General features: G+C 46.1%; 1 protein-coding gene across 2 annotated transcripts; it reads right to left on the bottom strand.

The window, feature by feature from the left end:
* Positions 1-1,646: 1,646 nt before the first annotated feature.
* On the bottom strand, positions 1,647-9,965 carry KCNE1 (potassium voltage-gated channel subfamily E regulatory subunit 1). 2 transcript variants are annotated; one of them, XM_052674112.1, is made up of 2 exons: positions 9,795-9,965; positions 1,647-4,251 (listed from the first exon to the last, which is right to left on the bottom strand). In XM_052674112.1, exon 2 carries the CDS (start codon positions 4,207-4,209, stop codon positions 3,829-3,831), a length of 381 nt encoding a protein of 126 aa, XP_052530072.1. In that variant the 5' UTR covers positions 4,210-4,251; positions 9,795-9,965; the 3' UTR covers positions 1,647-3,828. The 2 variants fall into 2 exon arrangements, with proteins under 2 accessions (XP_052530072.1, XP_052530071.1); XM_052674111.1 differs by having other exon boundaries at positions 9,807-9,898.
* Positions 9,966-14,398: the final 4,433 nt, after the last annotated feature.

Genomic DNA, 14,398 nt, shown 5'->3' with positions numbered 1-14,398 from the left:
AAATAAATCCTCAGATTTATATTTATATAACAGATGAACATGTTGCCATTCAGGCAAATGACTGCATGCTGCTGGAGAAGGGCAGCTGCATCCTGCTGCATGCTGCAGCTCACACCGTATATGGCTGGTGAAGGTCTTCTTTGGTAGGGGAACTACAGGTGATGTTCCTGTGACAGTTTTGCAAGCACAGCCAAAAGAGATGTGCTTGGGACTGGGAAGCTGCAGCAATCACAGCATTGACCACAGTCTAAGCAATGTAGCCAGCTTTCCAGGGCAGAAAAAGGAAGAAGAGGGAACGCCTTGGCCACCAATGGTCTCATAACCTAGTTACAACTGTCCTGGAGCTTCTTCCTTCTCAGGCATGAGGACTGATCTGTCCATCTCAGAGGTACAACGTAGAATCTTGTCCACATTTATGCTGTACTGCAGTTATCCATATATCTTCTACATGTAGCTTTTGTTGCACATAACTTCCAAGTCAGTCTGAAACTCCACAGAATTTTCCAAAATATATGCAAGAGAGCACATGCTATATCAATTCTTTGCCTTTGGTTAAGATTTTCTGTGTGCAAGCATCACATCACTGCTAACAAAGTAGAGCTTAAACTCAGAATGCCATTTTTATACAATTCCATGTTTCAGAATGCCCTTTTGTGTATAATTCCTTTTATATAAAGCATAAACAGCTAGTGAGCAATACCTATGCCTGGAGGTACGCTCACTGGGCCAGTGAGCGGAAAGGCTGCCAACTGGAATAAGCCATAGGTGATGAAGCCAGGGACTTAAGCTATTGTGGACTGGAGAAAAATAAACCTCTGAGAGTTCCCTTGCCTATTTTATGTCCCCTAAGCAACAAAATTTGAATTTGAGGCAACATTTGCCTAATGACTTTAAGCTTCTTCCACCTCTCTGATTAAATAAGAAATTTTAAAAAAAACCAGAAAATATGATCACTGTTGTATTGGTAACAACGTGATAGGTTTTGTCTATGGCAAAGGTGATGAGCAAGTGAACTAATCACACATCTGTAGGTACTCCTTGGCCAACCTGTGCTTTCATTGCATGAAGTCAGGGATGGACTCGGTGTCAGCCTTCCTGCATTAGTTAGTTGTAATGACAGAGGAAGTGGAAGCTATGTGGAAGTCCTGAAGGATGCTCTGCAATGGAGGCTGCAGCTGGCTCGCACTTCCCATCTCCAAAATCGTTAATACGTGATCCAGAAAGGGATTTTGGAGCCTTTTTCAAGAATACAGAGAGACCAGGCTGACCCGACTTCTATCTCTCCTGTGATCGAAAGTATCCTTTCTAACCTTAAAAACCTGCATCAACAGAGCATCCCAGGATGCTCGTTTTGGCCTTGTGCAGAGCCAAAAGCCCTTCCTCATTTGTTGTACTGAACCAGAGTCAAGCTGCCTGGTGAACTGCAAACCCTGCGAGTTTATTTGAGGTGAAGAATTTATGCCTGACATTTTATTGTTTCTCCTGATCGAGGTGTACTGGGACATATCCCAGCACCCAGGCCTGGCCCTCATTAATAGGATGTAGAAATGTGACGGGTGAGTGGGTGCCCATCAGGTAGAGTCGGTGCTCTTTCTGCAAGCTTATGAAACAGCTCAGAAGAAAAACTTCTAAGGCCACAAGCAACATTTGTAATTAATATTTTATTGTTTTTTTTTCACAAGTGAAAAATGTATGGGAAGAAGGAGAAAGACTGATAGGTAATGTGAAGGTCCACTGTGGGAATCTACAAGTGACATAGAAAGGTGCTTTGTAGTCTGGTTACAGAGAAAAACATTATGACTAAGGCATAGTGGTTCCTCACTTATTAAAATAAATAAAATGGTAGAGATTAAAAAAAAAAAAGTGGAAGCTAAGTAATGCAGACAATGACCTTGTCACAAATAGCTACACTGGGCCTATTAAAATAAGGCCACCAGCAAATGACTCAGCCCAAAATACCTGAAAGCACTTGGAGTGGAAGGAGAGCTGCAGGAGGCAGACCTTTTGAAATGCTTAATGTTCAAAGGTTTTAATGTAATGAAGGCCATTTTTAATGCAGGTTTAAACATTTTCAGCAATGCTTTGTGGGTCTACACCTAGATAACCAACAAGCGAGAGCATTTGCATTCTCACAGAACGCGGGAAGTAGAAGCAGCACACAGACTGCATGGTAAGAACCCAAAAAAACAGTGCCCAAGTCAAGAAGTTCGCAGTTATCCAAAGCCTGGCTTGGTCTACCTTCCTCTAGAGGAGACAAAGGCTGAGATAATTAAGCTGATAGATACATTCCAAACTGTTCAAGACACTTAAAACATTGCCCTCACCCTCAGCTTAATGGTAGGCACCATACAAATACATTTTAAAAAATACACAGTGTTTTCAGTGTCCTAAGTTTAAGTATCATGGGAAGATAAACATGGCTGGAATGATACTTTAATGAAAGTACAGTGCTTTGCATCCCTTGCCTATCCAAATATTTGGTAGTGATCTGCTCCCACCCTGCCTTTGCCTTGCCTTGGAAGCAACTGCTCTGCATGACTTTTTTTCAAGCCTTTCCCATTTCTTCTCACTCTCTGGTAGCTAAAAATGAGATGTACATCTGTAGAGTAGAAAAAAAAAACGTCCCCTCCTGCCCAGACCATTGCTTCTTTGATCCCATACAAGAAAACAGGATTTGACCTGGCTAGGTTGCTATTTTAAGCAAGGCAGTGTTCAGAGCAGCCATATTTCTGCCTGATAGCAGAGACAGCCAATATTTGCTGCTAGAGCAGCAGAGTTCAGCTGCTGCCTTCTCCCTGCAGTTTGGTGTACACAGTCCATGTAAGGAGGGCATATGGGGGCCACAGGCAGAAATACCTTGCTGACATGGTTCCTCACATGGGATAGTTCCAGAAATAAACAGCTGTGCTAAGGGGGCTGCTCTTGGGAGCTAGAGAAACAACTCATGGGCTACAAGTTAGGTACGTAGATAAGCTGCTTTCATGACTAAATAGCAGAGATCTTGAGAAACCAATTTTCACAGTGTGGAAATTCACTTTGCAACCAAAGGCTAGCACCTAGGTCTTCTGCAATAATTAAAGGTGACTGAGACTCACAACGCTGTATGTTACTCAGTCCATGTACAAAGGTAGATATTGCTTCTGAGATCGACCTGGATCCACAAGAAGGAAAAACGTAAGTACTCTGCAAGTCTTATCTGTGGTATACAATGTGAATTAAGGACAGTCACTAAAAACGTTCCCTCCAAATTCTGCATTTTTTCACAGAAATGGTTTTCAGCAAAAATAAAGCAAATTCTTTAAAAAAAATAATTCTATCTCAAAAAGCTACATGATTCTCAGAGAAACTACTCGTCCATAACACTGTACAGTTTATATAATAATTATTCAAAAATACAAAGAAAATCTTTCTGCTACATTTTCGTGGAAGACAATGGTCTTACTTGAAAACAATTGCCTGAACAATACTTGGCTGTTAATAACTCTAGCTTATGCTTGATCCAGTTTGTTTTGAAGTATATTGACTACTGTAAGAATTCATGCTGGCAACATGAACAACTGCATTTCTCACCAGGTGAAGCTGATGAATTGATGATACTCCTATTGGTGTGTCCCCTTCCCTGACTTTACAGAGACTGAAACAATGTGATCAGGCAACTTTGCAGCACCGGAGCCATCACAAACCCATCAGCTTCACTGTCACCTCTGTAATTCAATCTGTCCTAGGCCAGCACCGGGAGCTTGGCAGGTGGGAAGGGAGCTAGCCTCGTTCATAGCAGATATTGCTTGGGTTGTCCCCATGCAAAGTTCAGTCCTTTCTCCCATTTGGCTAGGAAGACTTCTCCTCAGGAATGTGTATGCTTGGCTGCTCTACTGCCAGCTGGTTTTCAAAGACACAGCACAGCTTGTAATTTTCTATAAGCTTTGCTTGAAAATATTCCTGGTCCTTCTTGTGCCAAATGTCTGTTGCAATGTACGTGTTGTAGGGGTTGTGGGAGTCCTCCAGCCTCCTAGCACGGATATTGGTCACCATGACTCCCACTGTGAAGAACCCAAAGAGACCGACCATCATCAGCACGTAGATGATTTCCAGGCTGCCGCCAGTGCTTCCAACTGTAGAGGGGGCAGTGCTATTTGTCTGCTCCAGGTGGTCTTGAAGCAGCTTGGAGAGGAGAATGCTCAGGGCTGTGTCATTAGACAGCACCAACATCTTTTTTCTTCGGTCCTTTGCACTTCTTTCTTGCTTGTTTCCCTAGAAAAGAAAAAAAGAAAAACAGGAACATGCCATTAGACAAAGATGTGATTCTCTCTGTCTGTCTTATTCCCCCCCACAAGGAAGCTGTCGCAGCACATGAAGAGAGTCAGGGCTTGAGAAAGTGCCTGAGAGGCTTGCTTACCTCCTCCTTCCAAGCAAAGCCAGTGAGGACGTGTCCATCCCTTGCAAATATTTGTCTGAAAAAGCCTCCATGATACCAAAAGTCTTCAGTCTCCACAAATTCCACCCGGCACAGGCCTACGCTCCTGCTGCCTACAGCCCATGGCTTCTTCCCCAAGCCCCACAGGCACCAGGAGTGGCTCACTCCCATGCTGCAGCAGCTGCTTTTGGCTTAGAGGGTTGTTATCCTGGCTTCCCCTCTCTCCTATACCAGAACTGAATCTGGAAACAAAACTTCTGTACCTGATATACAGTGCAAATAATTTGGTACCTGCAGCAAGCGTCACACATCCACCTCTGTTGAAGAGCTTTATCTTCTGCAACCCTTGTATGGATATACCATGCAGAGATTGAACAACCAAACATCTGAGACACATTTATCCAGAGCTTATTTAATGTAAATTCCCACTGGGCATTTGCCCACGGAGGGTGTTTACAGGGAGTGTGCAGTAACTGCCTACCAGGCAGTGGCTGCTACTGATGCGCAAGGAAAACCTTTTCCCTCTATCCTCCCTCTTATATGCAGACAGGCCTCCCCTAGGCAGTTCAGTGCTTTCTCCTCCAAACTAAATTGCTGTGCAACCTGTGTTTTATTGTCTGATTAGGAGAACTTTCACTGGCATTGCTGCAGATCAGGAATGCATTAGGAGATGGCTCTACCAAGAAGCAGTGAACAACCAAAGCCTCCCAGCCACAGCCTTCTGTGCTGACAGCCCTCTACAAGAATGCCCCTCGCTACAAGAAAGACACTGGGTCTCTGGAGCATGTCCAGAGAAAGGGAACGAAGCTGTGAAGGGTCTGGAGCACAAATGTCATAGGGAGTGGCTGAGGGAACTGGGGTTGTTCAGTTGAGACTCAGGGCAGACCTCATCACTCTCTACGACCACCTGAGCAGAGGTCATGGTGAGGTGGGAGTTGGCCTCTTCTGTCAGGTCATAGTGACAGGATGAAAGGGAATGGCCTCAAGTTGCACCAGGGGAGGTTCAGGTTGGGTATTAGGAAAAATTTCATCTCAAGGCTGCCCAGGGAGGTGGTGGATTCAATGTCCCTGGAGGTCTCAGGAGCCATGTGGATGTGGCACTGAGGGACATGGGCAGTGGGCACGGCGGGGATGGAGTGGTGGTTGGACTAGGTGATCCCAGAGGTCTTTTGCAATCCTTAATGATTCTTTAATTCTAAGAAGTTGAAGAGTCCTTTTCCCTTTTTAATGTCAGCTGTGAATCTTTTAATAAGAACAACTCTTTCACCACTGCAGTCCCAAAGCCTCAACAGCCAGGTAACATGACTGACAGTCTCATTACAATGCCTAATTTAAACAGCTCTGGAAAATTAAGACAACAGTTTCTCCCTGTTTTTGCCCTTAACATGTGTGAATCAAGGTACTGTTATTCAAGGTGACTTCTGTGACAGCAATCCTGTAATAACATAAGACAGCTGTCAGTGCTTTCTACAGTTTTAAATATGTGATAGCAGGTCAGCCTGTTAACAAAAGCTTCTTCAGCATGAGTGTTCTGTTGTGGTTTTGTGTTGTTTTTTTTTTTAATGTTTGTTTGTTTTGTTTTTATTTTTTGTTCTTTGGTTGGTTTGCTTTATTTTGTTTGTAAGAAGTACTGTTATGTTCATTTATAATACATCAAGAATGAAATGAACCCTTGGGCACAAAGCCACCAAAAGACCCAGGCAGCAATTACATCTCTGCGTGAGGGCAGCATTAATGATACATAGCTGTTGTGCAGGACCTCCATGTAACAGGGATGTTAGCTGTGCACACAGCCTCCAGCTGCTGGTAATAACACTGCAGTGGATGTGAAGTGTCTGGAGGTTTCTCTGAATTGTCTGTGCCTTGTTACAGCACAAATGGTGTAGAAGGAGATGTTGAGATAAAGGAAATGAGAAAAGAACACTTATCTTGTGACCTCCTATCCCACATGTGGAGAGCAGTAATTTACTCTGTTCTGTGGCAGCTAAATGAATTATGTCATCAATTTAGACATGAATGTGATAAAAAATACTTGTAAAAATTAATTGCTAATACAACCTACGCTGATTTTAGCGCCAGATTTGTCCAAACTGTTTTACTAGATTTCCATGCTGTGCAGTCATGGATTTGAAGGCAGGTCTCATTGAAAGTCAGATGCTCAGCCCAGGATGATAACTGTCGTGAAGAAAGTTTTGCTTTCCTCATCACACATTCCTGAGCAACACAAATGGCTTCAGTCCACACCACCTGAACCCAGACTCCTACTCTTGGTGAGTGAGTGACCTTGGGGAGCTCAAGGGAGGCTTTTGAGGGCTCAGATTCACAGCATTCTGAGCGCTTCCGGAGATGAGCTGCCTTTCCAGCAGGAAAAATGAGCACACATGGGAGCATGCCTTGGTATTTTGGTTTTAAATAGAGATGAGCCTGGGGGTGGCAGAGGGAGACAAAATCCCCTCTACAAACAATATTCTGATCCAACTCATTTCTTCAGTTGCATGAGTCAAAGCTACAGGAAATAACATCTTGGCAGCTTGAGCTCAATAGTTAAAATCTATTCACTTTTCACAGCTGTTTTCAGATCCTTTAATAAGGGAAGGAAGAGAAAAAGGAGATTAAACCTTTATCTGAGATTACTCCTCCTAAGTGCATAGAATGTGTCAACACTGTAAAATGTAAAACTGCTAATAAATCATTGCAATGACTTGTTGCCAGCCTGGCTCTATCTCCACAGCCACATCAGAATAACATGCTGAGGGAGGGAAGAGGCACACTCTGGTTCCCAAGAAAGACAGCTTCTCCTGAAACATCAGCAGGCCTAAAGGTCTCTTCTACCATTTCACAAGCATTGTTCAACTCCACTGAAATCCATTTAGAGCTGCAGTACACAGGACTGGGAAGAACTGTTTGTATCACCGTCTAGCCCATGACAGATGGAAGTCATAATGTCCTCAAAACCTTGTTCCCACTCTCTGCAGATGTCTGCTGACGGGCTGCAAATCATCATCTCTGCCCCAGTCCCTTGTGGGGCTCCTCTGAAGAGCTCCACGTAAAATTGTGAACATCCCAAAATCTGTTGGCCACGGGTTGCAACCCCTGTAAGCACCTTACAGTTGTAGTGTGTGGCAGGTGGTTACACCTCCTATCCCCTCTATGTTTTGGGGGGCATGCACTGAGCAGTATTAGTAGTTCTCTGCCTGGTGTTAAGAATGGCCTGGAGCAAACTTGTTAACAGTTCAGCAGCTCTCTCAATGGGCAGTGATTCAGAGGGAATTCCTGAAGGTTGATAACAGCCTGAGCTACATCCTGCTCTCAAGTGTGTTGCTGCTTCTCCACCCGTTAGGCAGGTCAAATGTGCCTCCCAAGCAAAAGTAGAGGTCTCAGTGCAAGTTCATTTTTAACACCGAAGTTTCCCAGCTGTGCAGATGTACTGCTGGCTTTGCTCAAGCTCATCTTTCATTGAATGTCAATGATGAACCTGAGCCACTGCCCCATTGGCTGTGATCCACAGCATCAAGAATTGAAATGAACAGGTTCTCAGGTGTAGCAGCATGCCTTCAATCCAACCTTAGTGCAGACAGGAGGATCCTAGGACAGTGTTTGCTTTCCTGTCTGATGGCTGGAATTGCTTGGGATGCCTTCAGCCTTACTGCTGTTCTAAGCAAAAGTTTCCCCAGGGAAGTATTTGCATAGGTGGGCTGCTACTTGTAGCCGGGGGCTTCCACAGTGGGGAAAAAACAATCCAAACCCAAAAACAGCTTAGAGCTGTGAAGTATTATAGCTGCAACATGCAAGCCTGTGAGTCTGTGTGATGCATGGTCTGACTCTGCTTTGGGTCTGTGGCGAGGCCAAGCCAAACAGCTGGAAGAGCATGCAGTGCCCAGCTGGGTGCTGAGGCAGTTGCATTCATCCTGCTGAGGAAGTATGACTGTGACAGGGTATCTCTGCAGAGCTGCAAATTGACATTTGAGTTCAAGCAAAGCAATTAGCAACTGCAGAGCATCTGGCACTTAATATTACTTCTGTCTTCTTTATAAGCATCAGAACTGACTTATGTCTGGCTATTTCCCAAGAAAGGCAGAGGAGCATGGGTCTGTGCGTTGCAAGGCAGGCTGCAGACTGCTCTCCCAACCTAGGTGCCTCTGCACAGAGATCAGAACCAGTTGGAGCAGCAGCCAAAGCCCTGCCTCTGCTCCACCTGGGGCTGTGCTGGGCTGGGTCCCAGCAGTGGAGCTTCAGTGGCCCCCCATAGACTTCCAAAAAGCAAAGAGGCAATTTTCTGTGATGTACCTAGAGGATTCTCAGCTTTGGAGCCCAGTGGGGATTTTTCCTCCAATACAAGGTAGGCAAGTTGGTTTGCTTTGACTAGTGGTACCTCTCTTCCCTACTGAGTTAAAATGTGGTATCATGCAGGCAGAGGTAGATGTTAAATGACAAATGCTTATCTCCCATTGCCATCTTCTCAGCTCTCCAAAATCAAACAACTGTATTTTAATTTATAGCCAGCTAACATCTCCAACAATCTCTCTCTCACATTGCTGCAAAGAGCATCAGTAACCAAGCAGCAGAAACCGAGACTTCAGAGGCATTTATACCTTCAGAAAATACACTGCAGCAGCAACTTCTCAGGAGCTGATGACACACAGAAGAGCCTATTGTACACTGGCAACAGAAGTTAGCACAGCACATTGCCCACCTCCCAGTTCTGTAAAGCGATTAAAGCTCCTCCAACATTAGAAGGTAATGGAACTCCTGACCTCATTTCTCTGCCTGTTCATTACAGGGATGGGTAGGTCAGACAACAGCTTTCTGGAAAGCAGAGCATTGCACAAGATAGACTCATTTGGTCCCTTCAGATCCTGGATATGTGTGCAACAGCACAGCATGATGCAAGGCTAGACGTGAGATGGTACAGTAGAGCAGCCCAGAAGCAAGTAGAGCTCTGGGGATGGATCTGCAGTCATGCACAAGCTGCATGCATCATCTGCAACCCCTAACAAATCTTAATTCTTTCCCCACCAACCCTCAGGCCACCCATCACTGCCCACTTCTACTCTAAAATACAACACTTGTACTGAGGGTACAACTACTTCTCAAAAGCACCGGGTACATATCTAGTCCCCTTCCACACACCATATACATACCATACTATTTTGAAGTGAAAAACCCAGCAACCACCCCAAACAACATGCGGTGAAGTTTATCCTCCCAGATGCAGCTGCCTTGGGCTCATACCCAGTCTGACAGAGCAGACAAAAACTGTTGTGACTGCAACAGCAAACAAAAACTGTCTAGTGAAAGTCTTGCTCCCCCTTCTCCTTCATTAGTTCAGCCCTGCAACGTTTGCCATCACCCCTGCTTTCATCCCCAGCCCGGTACACACCTGGAAACAAACCTTGGCTGGATGCAAGGCTCCAAGCCCTCCTGGAGGAATCGAAGGTGTGAGCCCAGGGAAGACCACGAACTGTCTGCAAGTAGAAGTTGGTTTCTGGCTCCTGCAGGCTCTTACTGTCCCTATTCCTGGGATCAGTGCAAAAGGTAAGAGGCAAACAGGAAAATATACAGGCTGGGGGAGGGCAGTAGCCTGTGGCAAGGGCCAGCCTCCTGCTGCAAGGTGTGGGCACTGGCTGTGGGTGCCAGGTAAGTGGGAGGTACTGGGGGCAATTGCAGGTGGGACCCAGCCCTGGTAGGTGCTGCTGTGGGGTGCTGGTGAGGCAGCATGAGGGGAAGCACTTTCAGGGTTTCTCCAATAAAATACTGACAGCTTGGTCCAGGGGACATTTGCTGACCTCCAGCCATCATCCCAAAAGAGCTGCTTTCCATGTGAGAAGAAATGTCTGCCATCACCCCTTAGCTAAAAAGGAGTCATTAAAGCACATCTGGAACCTCTAAAATGAATCTAATAGCTTTGCAGGGCAGCTGCATTTAAACACATGCAGACAGTGCTGGCAGTGTGTGATAATGAGCTCTGGAGTGCTGTGCAATCCCCCTCAGGCACACTCCAACCAGGGACAGCAGCAGCTCCAGCTCCTCAGCTCTACTGTGCTGCTGCTGCCAGGGTGACAGCTGGAGAGAAGTGAGAGGGTGACTGAGGTATTAAAAGGAATGGGTGGAAGCAGTGTCTTAATATCTTCTCTTTCCTTTCAGGAGCTTTATTCTATGCTTTTGGTGCAGTGGGGGATATAGTCCCCAATTTCTGAGCAGCCCAATGGAGCCATAGGTGCCCCTGCTCAATGCAGGGGAGTTGGACCAGGTGACCTTTCAGGGTCTCTTCCAACTCAAACAGTTTTATGACTACAATTCGTTGCTCATGGCATTGCTGCGTCCCATTGAGGAGAGGATTGTTAAAAGGAGATTCTTGAAGGTTGGGCAGTGGCTAAGTAGGGAAGCAGTGCACTGCTTTGTGAACAAATTGGTCCAATCCTCCAGCAATGCAGAGGGATCAAAATAGGGTGCACCTAAGGGTGCTGTGTCTGCAGGTGGAGAACACAGGTCTTGCATGCTCCCTTCTCTGTTTCTGGGCAGTGTGAGCACACTGAAAGGTGCACTCTAAAACTGGAGATGGTCAAAAAGGAGGTGAGGGAAAGAGGAAGAGAAAAAGGAGGACACACATCAGCAGAGACAGCAGACAAGGAGCAGTCAAGTCCTGCTTCCTCTTTACAGGAGAAATTTGGGAGAAACTTAGATCACTTCCTCTTCCCGTGGCTGAACAGTCAGGAACATGTCGGGAAAGAGGAATGCTGCTTGGTGTGGGCTGGCAGCTGTAACCTTTGTTTCAATAAGAGCTGCCTTGCCACAGACAAGACATGCAAGCCATTTTGAGCCAAGGTTCAGTGACAACTGAGCCTCAGCACTGTGTGCAGGCGTGGCACCACAGTACAAAAAGGACATGAAACTATTAAAGTATCCAAAGGAGGGCTAGGAAAATGGCGAAGGGTCTGAGGGCAAGATGTGTGAGGAGCAGCTGAGGCCCCTCGCTGTGCTCAGCGCAGAGCGGAGGAGCTGAGGGGAGGCCCGATGGCGGCTGCAGCTCCTCACAGGGAGCGGAGGGGCAGCGCTGAGCTCTGCTCTGTGTGACAGCGACAGGGCCCGAGGGAACGGCATGGAGCTGCGTCAGGGGAGGGCAGCTGGGGGTCAGGGAAAGGGGCTGCACCACAGCGCGGTGGGCGGGGAACGGGATGCACGGGGCTGTGGGCACGGCCACCAGTGATGGAGCTCAAGGAGCGTTTGGACAGTGCTCTCAGACACAGGTTTGATTTTGGGTGGTGCTGTGTGAAGCCTGGAGTTGGATTCGGTGATCCTTGTAAGTCCCTTCCAGTTCAGGATATTCTGTGGTTCTATGAAAGCAAGGATTGACTTTGAAAGCTCTTGAGTTCTGTGTGACATCTCACTTCCATGAAACCTCCACTACAGCTGGGTGGAATGCATTTTGTTACACAAGACCAAATCCATTTTATTTTCTTTAGAAACATCCACGTAACCTCTATTTGACTTTGGTGGGACCTGACAGGCTGATTATTTTTTTAATGGAACAAAGGTAATATACAAAAGCTAGGCTCAAAGCCACAGAAACTCTTTGCCCTTCCTGATCTGTCAATAGGCGCAAGTTTCATTTTGTTCACTGTAATGACGACGTGGAGTAACTGGATCCCTCAGAAAGTAAATGCATCACATCTCTTGAAGGTGGTAAAGGACGTTTCACAAGTATAGGAGTGTGCGGATTTCCTGAATGCATCTTTCTGATGGTGATAGAGAAAAAATTTATATGGGTTCTTAGCATCATTTTAAGGAAAGAAATGGTGCAGCAGGTGTAGGAAGCAGAGAATACTGGTTGTTCTTTCAATGACTCCATGCTCTGTCTTAGAAAGGCTGCTACTGCGGCTTTCGCATATGAGGAGATAAAGTCTAATATCCAGGAGATCATTATCTTTGGCACTTTCCCAAGCATATCACATTAATCCCTCAAAACTAGAGGAAACTACTGGAAAGTTGCATGAACTCTTAGTTGCAGAGTTTTACTGGGCTTGCTACCAAAGTCCTGAGCAGAAACAAAAGGCCACAGAAGTGACTCAGAAGGTGCTTTTTGTCTCCTTGGGTCCTGCATTGATCTGAGCTGGGCTCAGCTCATCTCTGCTTCCTAACACCTGGCCAAGGGTTGGACAAATGGGACTTCGGTCCCATGCTCCATTCCAAGAAGGAATTCCCACCACATGGCATTGGTCTGGCCCTTTGGGACAATCTCTAATTCAACCCAAACTCTGTGGAAATGACTTTAGATGGGGGTTATCCAAGCCATCTTCCAAAGGCTGGGTTTTCAGGGAAGTCATAACATAGGTTTTCAAGCAAATAAAGCTTGAGTTAGAGAGCCAACTTTAAAAGTACCCAGAATGATGTGTAATATTTAGCAAACCTAATTAGTGACACTAATTCAATCACTGCTATCCAAGCACCAACTCAGTGCATCCAACTCGTAAAAGCCAGGACATGGACCACCTGCTTCCCACTTGTGCACGACTCTGCCATTACACAGCCACAACACAGAGGGTCACTTGGCTGCAGGAGCAGGAGAAATGCCACAGTCAGACCTACAGCTGCTCTCATCGGCATAGCTGAGGCAAAGAAGCGAGAGCTGCGTGGATTGACACCAGCTGGGAAAGTAGGTTTTCAGTCTGCAGTCAGCCAACCAAATATAATTTAGACTTTATAAAGCCACCATGTTACATTACGAATGTGCTGACACCTGCAGCATTTGGAAAAAAACAGCGTATGGAGAAGTTTCCAGTCCTCTATAGCAAGGTTAAACACAATTCCCTTCCACTGAAGAGTAATTCCTGGATACTGGCAGAGGCACAGTGTTACATTTTTATGATGATGATTCAAATGAGTCATCTCCAATCAACAAGCAATCATTGCTTTAATGACCAGACAGGGAAAATGCAGTTTAGCGGTGACTGACACTGCAGTTTCTTCTTCTGACTGCTCACTAAGCACTATGGGAAGGCTGTGTCACGAGCTACAATTTTGTATCCAGCCCAGAATGTATCTCCCGAAAGCTGGCTGTGGGTACCAGCTCCAGCAGGACCTGTGCGGCAGTTTCTGCTCCTTCCCAATGACAGTGTTGCAGGCACTCTGTGCTTCTGCTCTGTGCCTGGCAAGCAAGTGGCCACATCCCAACAACCACCATTGGCACCCAGCAGCAGGGCATGCTGCTTTCTGAACATCCCATTCCCTGTCCTAGGGATGTGGGAGGCTTTCTTGACCAAGGAAGGGGAAAGGGTCATTTTCCTCTCAACAGTCATGAAGCAGCACAGGCACACCCAGGTCAGCCTGAGAGGCACTGCCTTGGAAAGTAGGTGATATGGCTAACAGCCCCATGGGGATGCAGTCTGACCCTTATCTCCCATTTCTGATACAACTGCTGTAACCTCGGAGCAACTACCAGCAAACTAAGAGCTGGTGACCAAAAACACGTGCTTCAAGAAGTGCAGTCCTACCCATCCTACAGACACCTACTGAGCTGCGCATGCACCTCCAGAACTTGGGCTGAGGAGAGACAGGACTTGGCATCCTCAGAGCAGATCAGTCCGGCACTTACATTGATCACAGCTCACTGTGGTCACAGTGCCTGAAAGACCTTCTCTGCTCCACTTCTGAGAAGGAAGGGCAGGAGGAGAGCAGAGAGCTCTGTGCAGAAGCGGCTCCCCCCACCTTCTTTCTCAGGGTGTCTGCCTCGGATGAGGTGCTCGTTTGCTGTAAGGGCTTAAAACAGGTGGGGCTATATATGCCTTCCAAAGTAAAGGGCTATCTTAAGATACACACTCTGACAGAGGATTTAAAGATGCTATCTGAAGTTTTCATTTAAGTCAGGTGCAAGTGCCAAAGCTATATACTCATAAAAATAAATCATTATGAGCAAAGAGCAAACAGTGCAGTGGAAAAGCACTGCAAACCTCCACACTTTTGTAACAGTGACATACTAACTCTAAT

Source organism: Tympanuchus pallidicinctus, unplaced genomic scaffold (assembly GCF_026119805.1).
Source record: "Tympanuchus pallidicinctus isolate F22 unplaced genomic scaffold, pur_lepc_1.0 scaffold14, whole genome shotgun sequence".
NCBI classification, from domain to species: Eukaryota; Metazoa; Chordata; class Aves; order Galliformes; family Phasianidae; genus Tympanuchus; species Tympanuchus pallidicinctus.
This window is presented reverse-complemented; position numbering and strand designations above follow the sequence as displayed.

What these genes read in the sequence shown, in the direction of transcription:
- KCNE1 (XM_052674112.1), bottom strand. Translation starts at nt 4,209, where the DNA reads ATGTTGGTGCTGTCTAATGACACAGCCCTGAGCATTCTCCTCTCCAAG.